The sequence below is a fragment of the Oncorhynchus masou genome, chromosome 15, assembly GCF_036934945.1.
Source record: "Oncorhynchus masou masou isolate Uvic2021 chromosome 15, UVic_Omas_1.1, whole genome shotgun sequence".
NCBI lineage: Eukaryota > Metazoa > Chordata > Actinopteri > Salmoniformes > Salmonidae > Oncorhynchus > Oncorhynchus masou.
In genome coordinates this window covers 5,840,330-5,850,210 of record NC_088226.1, presented here as the reverse complement: position 1 = coordinate 5,850,210, position 9,881 = coordinate 5,840,330, and the positions used below count along the sequence as shown (strand labels likewise).

The 9,881-nt window shown below is 42.7% G+C and overlaps 1 protein-coding gene across 1 annotated transcript; it reads left to right on the top strand.

The window, feature by feature from the left end:
• Positions 1 to 2,443: 2,443 nt before the first annotated feature.
• On the top strand, positions 2,444 to 8,442 carry LOC135554954 (forkhead box protein J1-A-like). The gene is made up of 3 exons (XM_064987338.1): positions 2,444 to 2,719; positions 3,501 to 4,146; positions 5,261 to 8,442. The coding sequence occupies exons 2-3, from the start codon at positions 3,556 to 3,558 to the stop codon at positions 6,122 to 6,124; spliced, it is 1,455 nt and encodes a 484-aa protein (XP_064843410.1). The 5' UTR covers positions 2,444 to 2,719; positions 3,501 to 3,555; the 3' UTR covers positions 6,125 to 8,442.
• The last annotated feature ends 1,439 nt before the right edge of the window (positions 8,443 to 9,881 follow it).

Genomic DNA, 9,881 nt, shown 5'->3' with positions numbered 1-9,881 from the left:
TCTTGGGGACCTTCAATGCTGCAGACATTTTTTGGTACCCTACCCCAGATCTGTACCTCAACACAATCCTGTCTCTGAGTTCTACGGACAATTCCTTCGACCTCATGTCCTCAGGTTTTTGTTCTGACATGCACTGTCAACTGTGGGACCTTGTATAGACAGGCGTGTGCCATTCCAAATCATGTCCAATCAATTGAATTTACCAAAGGTTTTGTAGAAACATCTCAAGGATGATCAATGGAAGCAGGATGCACCAGAGCTCAATTTCGATTCTCATAGCAAAGGGTCTGAATGCTTATGTAGATAAGGTATTTCTGTTTTGTAGATTTAATACATTTGCAAAAATGGGGTATTGTGTGTAGATTGCTAATGTTTTTATTTATTTAATCCATTTTAGAAAACAGCTGTAACAAAACATTTTTGGGGAAAAGTCAAGGGTTCTGAATACTTTCCGAGGGCACTGTATATGTATATTTTGTTTTTTGATTTTGTTGAGAACACTTTTCTCAGAACACAAATTATTACACTACACAAATAAATATTTTGAGGATTTAAAGAAAGTACATCAAACTTTTTAATAAATGTGATATTTTCTATTTGTTCAAAAATCTCAATTGGGCTGTTGGTTCTCTTTGGAGAACAGAGCTCCACTGTCATTTTCTATGATCTAGCGCCATCTCCTGTCAATGGAAACGCATTGTCACAAACCCTAACGTTTGCCTGAATAAAATTCGAGAGAAGTTTATTTTGTGATGTGATGCAAGTCATTCTTATACAGGGGGATTAAATATTCAATATCTCAAATGTTGTTCATGTTTGATTAATGAAAATGTCTAAAACTTGTATGAATTCAAAAAATCTGTGGCCTATGCATATGTATTTTGTGTGTCTATGTCCTTAGGTGGCTGTTTACTAAACTCATATGCATCAGGTTTAGTTTCCCAATAATTAACTTTTTGTTACAGTTTATCTTGTTTGAGCTGATGATTGATAATAGCAATAAAGACTGTAGTTGTGCTGAGGTTTGTTGGGTATTACCCAGCTTTATCCAGCTGTGGCTCTGCCAAATGTATTGGTGTCTAATCTCTGCCCCTTCCCTATTTCCCAGACAGACCTCAACTCATCTCCCTGTCAGCATTACTGTGATTGGCTGCTCGCTATTCTGACCTCTGACTTCTCCTCAAGGTGGGCAGAGGAGGAGGGCCGGGGGCTGGTTCAGAATCTGATATGAACAATCAGGTCTGGTCAGAACACCAGCCCTACAGGGCCCAACAATGGACTGTGGATTTCGCGGCAAAAAAGGGCTGACTGGTACTAAGAGGAAAGTACTCAGGGAACTGGCCCTGATCCTATCCTCCATCACTCTCTCTCTCTCTTTGTCAGACTGGAGTGATCTCGCTGATTGGTCTGTTGTTTTTTCCTTGTCTGCCCTCCCAAAACTTGGTAGAGAGTGCTAGATACACAAGAGTTTTGCCCTTGGTGTAGGCTACATGTATGGTACAATATCTAATCTGTGATTGATTCATTTTTTGTAGTAATTTTTACCATATGACGGCAACAAGTTATGATGATGGAGGATTATACAATCATAACTGGATATTATGATTGAATGAATTAGCGCCCCTGAGATGGGGTCTTGGAACTTGGCTGCACCCTTTGGACATCCAGGAGGGTGTGTGTCTGTGAAGGAATGTACTTTTGTTAATAAGACAGAAAAGGAAAAAAGAGAAACAAAAAGTTTGGCCCCTTTGGACGCTCTATTAGTGTGGCTGAGTGGTTTCCTGATACTCTTGACAAAAGCAACTGTAAAGCAAAAAAAAAAAGGCTTCCTCATCTCTTGAGTTCTGTCCCCACTCCAGAGCTGGATGTCTGCTTTTTTGTTTATCATTTTTTTGACAACTCTTTCTCAGAACTGGGTCAAACACTCCAAAATGTCTTATCTTCAATGCCACTCAGAGTTTACTCTCTGCTCCTCATTGCCTTTCTCTGCAAAGTTTAGGATGAACAATTGATGTACAATTCTTTGGGACAAAAAAAACCCAGATTTTTTATTTCCAGAGTTCACTTCCAAAAGTTGTCGCAAAGCCCATTGTCTGCAAGGTATTAAGTTAAATACCCTACTCAAATTAATATAAATATATATTGTATTATTATACCAACTCAATCTGCATGGACATTTAGATAATGTCTATTTATGCTGCATGTCAAAACCGTTCCATTCAACACATTTAGTAAATTTCCATTTTCCATTTAAAGTCATCTGATGGGATAAAGATCAATCTGATTTGTAAAAAATAAATAAAATACAAAAAACTATGTCCTTCCAACTCCCTTTTGGGCCACAAACCTGGATTTACTTGCGGGACGAACAAACCTGAGTGAGACTGATTAAAAATGAAGCACTATAGCAACAACCAAGCCAATAGAAGAACGGGAAGCTGTTTACAATGGGTGTACCGTTTCTATGGTTGCCGGACAAACCTCCTGCACCAGGTATTAAACTCCCCCCGGAGAGATCCTTAGCCGCTGCCACGGTTATAAAGACTTGTTTTTGAGACGTTGAATTGAGCAAGCGCGCATCAGAGCGCCAAAGACATCTTGAGGTATTTTTTCATACATTTTCAACAGGTGCAAATCCTCAAGACTAAAACGAGATTAATAATTTATCAATTGGCCATTTGGATTGTAAAGTATTTTCTCAGCAGTATATCATATCAAGGTAAGTTTGCCATGTTTTTACATTATATTTATTTAAAAAAATAAAACATATTAGAATGAAGTAGGTTATCATTAAATTGTAGCAAATTATTATTGATATCTTGCCATAAAAATACAAAGCTGTTAATTGTAACTATTGTAAGGCTTTGTTGTAAAGTTAAATTACCAGCTAGCTATAAGCATCTTCATATTTAAAAAAAAATAATTGAAACACTTTAATTAAATAATCTCAAATGTTATCTGATTTGGCACAATTCATTAATTTGTCTATAGCCTACTTTATTTGATCACGTTGAGTCGTTTATCATAAATTCACTCGACATATATGAGTTTATAACAGTGCCTTTGTCTCAGCCTTTTTGTGGAGAGTCCCGTTTTATGGCTATAAACTATTATGTGTAGATAGGAGCGCAGTCTAGCCTACCTATCACTTTTCACAAAGGTTCTATGACCTCAACATCGGAACAAGTGAGAATAAACATAGCAGGTCTTTCGCACATTTTCATTAATAGCAGTCTTTATTCTGGGATTACAAACCCATGCACTCCTTTTGTTAAGCAGTTTCTAATCAAATATCAACATTTGAAAGATCTCAACTACATGCAGCTATTGTTCCTACAATTTGTTTCCCTACAAGTCACTGAATAGAACGTGCCATTACCACAGAGATAAACTATTTCAATTTACCCCTTGACATGCCTCAAAGGGCTCTGTTTTCAAATAGGGCTATCATTGTCCTTTTTAGCTTTGTTTATGTCGGGTGTATATTTTCTCCTTGTCAGGCTGTTGTCTGGTGGTATAGGGGTGAGCTTTAGCCATCGGAGCGGAGGGAGGACCATGCTGTCTCTAAGCTATGCAGACCCCTGGCCCGAGGGCTCGGTGGGGCTGGAGGAGGAAGTGGTGACTGCCGCTGCTCATTCTGAGGAGCTGGACCTGGACGACAGCTCAGCCTCAGCAGGCTCCAGCAGCACTGGGGGCTCTGACAACCTGGATGACAGCCTGACCAGCCTGCAGTGGCTGCAGGAGTTCTCTATTCTCAATGCCAATGGGCCTCAACAGGCTCCTCTCTCCACTCACCACCAGCCTCACTTCTTCAGCCATCAGCAGCTGGGCTCTGAGGCTCCCGCTTCCCCTCTGGCTGGTGACCCTGCATCCATAGGCATGCCCCTCACCCCAGGCAAGCCCACAGCAGCAGCCTATTGTAGGATGCAGTCCCTGTCAGCCCTTCCTAGCCTGGTGGCCCATGGTCACTGCCCCGATGAGGTGGACTACAAGACAAACCCTCATATCAAACCCCCTTACTCCTACGCCACACTCATCTGTATGGCCATGCAGGCCAGCAAGAAGACCAAGATCACCCTCTCCTGCATCTACAAGTGGATCACTGACAACTTCTGCTACTTCCGCCATGCTGACCCCACCTGGCAGGTAAATGTCGCTAAAGTCACACCCACACACACACTTGAAAATGTGAAAATGGCTCTAATAGGATGCTTTAGACTAGGTCCTGTGAGAGGCTCTCAGTCACGTTCGTAACTTGACTATGTCTCGAGCAGCCAGATAGTGAGTGAGAGACAGAGAGAGAGAGTCCTCTTCAGCATCTGCGACAGAGGGCTCTGTGTGTTTTGGAGTGGGGCCAAGATGCAGCTGGGTTTTTCTTTAACAGGAACGAGTAAGAGCACAGTTCTTTCCAAATTCTGTATATTGAGAGCTCTGGGCCGTCTGCCACATTCTGAACAAGCATTAGCAGCTATGGTTTATGGGAATTAAGTGCTCTCATGGTACAAAGATGGCAGCAAATACTCCCGTAACTTACAAAGATTGTAGCAAATACTGCCTTGGACTTCCCCTTACTTGGCAGTGGGCATCTTGCTTAAGAAGACTTCATCCCCCACAACACACATTTTAGTGCGTGTGTTTTTTTTGTTTTGTTTTTTTTTTAACCTTTATTTTACTAGGCAAGTCAGTTAAGAACAAATTCTTATTTTCAATGACGGCCTAGGAACAGTGGGTTAACTGCCTGTTCGGGGGCAGAACGACAGATTTGTACCTTGTCAGCTCGGGGATTCGAACTTTCGGTTACTAGTCCAACGCTCTAACCACTAGGCTACCCTGCCGCCCCAAACCCATTACATTATTTTTCAGAAATAGCTCCCAGGTTTTCTGCTTGAGCAACAAGAGGCAATGGGGGAGTAAGGGGAGGGGCAGTATGGCATCAGAAGTGCAGATTCCCCATCAAAGGGAATACATTTTCTGGAAAAAGTTTAATTTGCTGGATAAATGATTAATTAAGTCGTTAGCCATACTCCCCAGGTCCAGAAGTTATACTAATTTCCTGAGCATTCTGTTATTGTAAGCCAGTGCATGGGGCAGATAATATTTAACAAAGGTCAGCAGATCACTAGTTGGGGGGGAGGGGGGGGGGCAGTGTTGAGCACCTGGTAAGGCTGAATGCAAGGGTACACAAAGCTAATATATTTGATGGAGCAGGACTGAATGTGTACTGCCATGTCAATCCTGTCCCCCTCATGCGCTATTTCAGAACTCCATCCGGCACAACCTGTCTCTGAACAAGTGTTTCATCAAGGTTCCGCGGCAGAAGGACGAGCCAGGGAAGGGGGGCTTCTGGAAGATTGATCCCCAGTACGCAGAGCGCCTCCTCAACGGGGCCTACAAGAAGAGGCGGATGCCCCCTGTCCAGATCAACCCTGCCCTGCAGAACAGGCTTAGGGCCAACCCCCAGCCCCTGCCCAGGGGCCTCTGTAACTCCACAGGCAGCCAGAGTGGGCTATGTGTCAATCCAGAGGCTCAGCAGCTCCTCAGAGAGTTTGAAGAGGCCACTGGAGCCGACCAGAACTGGGACCCCTGTCTGGCCGAAGGCACCATGCTGGGGGCATGGCCCATAAGAAAGGGAGGTCCTGGACACAAGAGGAAACACCCACTGGGCTCCAGGACAGCCATGGTCAAAGTCCCCCGGCACTCCAGCTCTCCTTTGATGTCTTTGGAGGAGTATAGGGAACTGGGCTCCCTGAAGGGGAACTTTGACTGGGACGCCCTCCTGGATTCTGCACTGAGTGGGGAGCTGAGTCTGGACGGAGGGGGTCCACTGAGCCCCATCCCCCAGGAGGAGGACCTGATGGTGCGGGGCACCCACATCTGCCCCCTTGAGGCCTCCGCGGGGACAGCAGGCAGCAGCCACGTGCTGGGGGAGACCCAGAGGAGCAGCGGCGCAGACTTTGAGGAGACGTTCCTGGCCACAGCATTCCTGCAGAGCCCCTGGCCAGAGGAAGAGGAGCAGGGATCTACCAACTTCCTGTGCAGCTCCACAGTCAACCTGGAGCAGCTCTTTGACCTGGGAGATTCCCTCGGCGGTGACCTCAGCAGTAAGATAGAGTATCTTCTCTAAAGACATGTTCTCCAATTCTTTGGCCTCCAAGACTCTTTGACTATACTGTGATGATGACACTACTAGATTATTGTTTAAAAAGAGAGGCACCACATGAACTAAATGGACCTTTTACACATGCATGTGTTTAAGATTTCTAGATGATGTTTTTTGAAATTGGTACAATAATGGATGACATCATTAATGCCTACAGGGCAAAAATGCCACAATGAACTGCAGTATTCCAAACGATTACTGGACAAAAACTATATCAAACCTACTGTTGGGACCATGACATTGGATAATAGACATTATCAATAAGACTTCGCTCACAGAGAAACAAAATATTCCTGTCTGAGGACAGGAAAACCACCAATATGTCTTTGTTTACATTCTGAATATATATGTGGTATTGAATGGATTGCAGGTTGACGTGGATAGAGGAATTGTCATGCAGGCACAAGGTGAGCAACAGAACATTGGAATCAACATTTTAGAAATGTAATTTTTTTTAGGATTAGATGAAATTACAAAGTAAGACTTTACAGTGACGGTACTCTTTGAAAGTTATGGACAGTTTTGAGATGCAAGGCCAACAGCTAATGATGAGTTGAGGTGTTGTACCTGACAGTGATGCAACGTTTTAGCTGCTTAAGAATAGGTGGTTTAACATGCTGAATATTTCATAAAGGTTTAGATGAATCCACCTCACAGGGAATACTATTATTTGTTGTGAAGATCTCTTATTATTGTTTAAGAATTAAAATGATCACACTGCTGATGCATACTTAGATCCCAGAGAAGGTTATGGAATGTATGCATCAGACTTCAGGAATTTCAGTCCTGTACTGAATTTTCTACTGAAATGCTGAATGTCTGACTTTTAACGCTCTGTGGATGCATTTGGATGAAATTCTGAAACTAGTGTCTATTTAATATCAATATACAATATCTGTAACTGAAGTGAAAGGAATACTATGATGATCAATGAAGAGATATTTGCCAAATTACTACTAATTAGAAGAGTTTTTAGACTTAAAATTGTTTTATGTGTGGGGTTTTCTATAATTATCTTTTCACTTTAACTAAATGTATGCAGAACCATTTTAAATGTATATTTAATAATCATTAATTCAACTAATTTCAGTGAGTTAACCAGTTACAGAGAGCAGTAGAGGACAGTTCTGGATGTCGTAAAGACAAGTTCATTCCAATGCAGAATAGCTCAAGGCAAGCTTCTCCTTTGCAATGGTTTCAGTGGCTTGTCAATGAATACCCGACCTTCAGGTTAGATGTGCAAAGAACAACACTTGGAAACAGAAGACCGGCAGTGTTTTCACCAAGGAAAGCTGATGGAGGCCTTTTGGTCAACAGAAGGAGACAATGCAAAAATGAGACATAAACAAGCAGCAATTACATGAACAAATGTTGAGTTATGAGATACTCTCTTGTTTTGTTTCAAGTCTACCTTTAACTGGAAGTTGCTTTGTATTTCCTCTGGTCTTACTAAACCCAATCACATGGTTTCAAGACATGAGTGAGTGAGTCTTAAAAGTTGATTTATGGCACAAAAAAACGGTTAATTTTCAAACAGACATGGGGTGTACCTTTGGTGGTTCGTCAAAGTGTCATTCTGGTCATGCATGCTGCGACCGACGTAGTTTGTTAGCTAAGATAGCCACTTTAGCTAGCCAGTGACTCCTCCAGTGTGTTGATGTCATTTCACAGGAGTTGTGTTTGGAAAGAAGCTGTAGAGACCGGTAAGAAATGGCCCTTCTGTAGCCAAATATCTTATTCATAAATTGTGGTTGTGTTTTTAAGCATTAAATTACCTAGTATAATGGTGCATTGATCAGTTATACAGTATAAAGCCGCTATTTTTGTGTTTTTGCCCAAAGTCGACCTTTAACATGTATATTAAAACGTGCTAATAGTCGTTATCTTGCAGAATAACTACTCCTGGTTTATTAGTGTTGTAAATCCACCATGAAGTCTGAAAGTGCAATCAATGTACAGTGAGTTATACTTGGTCTATTTTACATTACATTGAAGGGTAGTAATGCAGTTTACTTAGTCAGACCCAGTTCATGGTTTAATGTGTGGTACGGTATGAATACATTCTGATGGAAGGAAACTCCTCCTTTAAAAGTGAATTAACTACTATATTTTGTCAGTTGTGTATTAGCTCTTCCAAAACACTTGTCATCCAAGTTGACCCTATTGGCATCATACCTCGAGATTTTATTTTATTTTTTATGAAGATATGCATTCATGTGTGCATTCATACTGTTTATTTTTCTGTTTTTCCCTTGACAATAAAAAAAGCCTTCAAACTTGAATGAGTTAAAATTAATTTTTGTACATCTGGGTGCAGTGCTTTTGAAGATTTCTAGCTGTCTTTCCGTCTTTTTCTCCCCGTCTCTATTTTGTCTCTGTACATTCCTGATTCCACCCCATTAGTGTGTCTTCTGTGTGTGTGTGTCGGTGTGATTTACGCTTGCCTTTTCCTGCTCATCTCTTTTCGGGGGTGACTGTGCTCAGGCAGTGGATTGGGGTCTTTCTCTGGCTTTTGTCTGTACTCAGTCAGACACTTGTCCCCCCCAGGGCTCTGCTCTGTGCTCCTCTCACTGGGTCAGTGTGGGGTCTAACAGGAACAAGTGTCCCACACCTCCATATATCCCTATCTTGTCTGTTCTGGACCACACCGTCTCTACTTCTGAAGATTAGCTAAGTACCATGTTCAGGGAACTTTATGAATATTTCCCTGTGGCGTTTTCAAATGAAGCCCGGTGTATAGCTAGCGTGTCATGGTGTAAAAGACTGGGACTGTCTTTACCACACGAATGTCTCATGTGGTAATCAGGAAAAAGTTGGAGCACATAGGTGAGAAATCCTATACCTCTGTATGGTGGACTGGACACCCAACCCTCCACGGGAAGGGTACGGTTCTCCATCTCCATCCGTGGTGCTCTCTGCTTGGGAAAGGAGAGCTGACAGTCTGAGTTAGCCTTCTCCCCCAGCCCAGCTCCACAGAGGCCCCCTGGACAGCAGTTATTACATGGTACAGTTGTCTGTCCAGGTAGAGTGCAGGGTTCATAATTATAATGTGACAGGCTGGTTAGATGAGAGGCTGTTGGTAACATGATGCAGCCATTCTTCCCCAACCCTGCTGATGGCTGCAGGTAAGGAGAGCTCCTGGTGAAACGCTAACCCTCCCCGCCACTCGCTCGCTTGTCCCAACCCAGGAACGCTCCAAACTGAAAGTGCAAAAAGGCAACAACAGGAAAATGTGTATACCCAGTTATACATTATTCTGTCAAGGGACAGCAAAGCCAGACGTATCTTAGAGGTGTAAAAAGATACATGTGCAAAGCTTACATTTGTTTTAGGTGATAAGCAAAAATGTAGTGAAAAACAAGTAGGAAAAGGAGAAGATCTTTTTTGAAATAAAAAAGAAACATCCAGCTAGTTTAACAAGAGGACCCGACCCAGGAGGTCACAAACTGAAGAACATATCAGCCACTAGAACGAGGGCACCAGGGCGTTGCCTTCACAATGTATTTCTCCCCGTTGCCCCCACAACTCCATTGGTATTCAACCAGGCTGTGTACTGCAAAGGAGGGAGCGAGCCGCTGATGGCTTGGGCAGCTCTACTCGTGAGTTCAGCTTATCCATCGGCTCCAGAAAAGAGGGAAAAAGGGAAAAGTGTTAAGAAGAGAGGGGGAATACATCTTTTTTATCACACGGCCAATGAAAGGCTGGTCTCCGGGGTAACTGC

What these genes read in the sequence shown, in the direction of transcription:
- LOC135554954 (XM_064987338.1), top strand. Translation starts at nt 3,556, where the DNA reads ATGCTGTCTCTAAGCTATGCAGACCCCTGGCCCGAGGGCTCGGTGGGG. An exon ending in ATGCTGACCCCACCTGGCAG is followed by an intron (nt 4,147 to 5,260) that starts GTAAATGTCGCT and finishes GCGCTATTTCAG; the next exon opens with AACTCCATCCGGCACAACCT.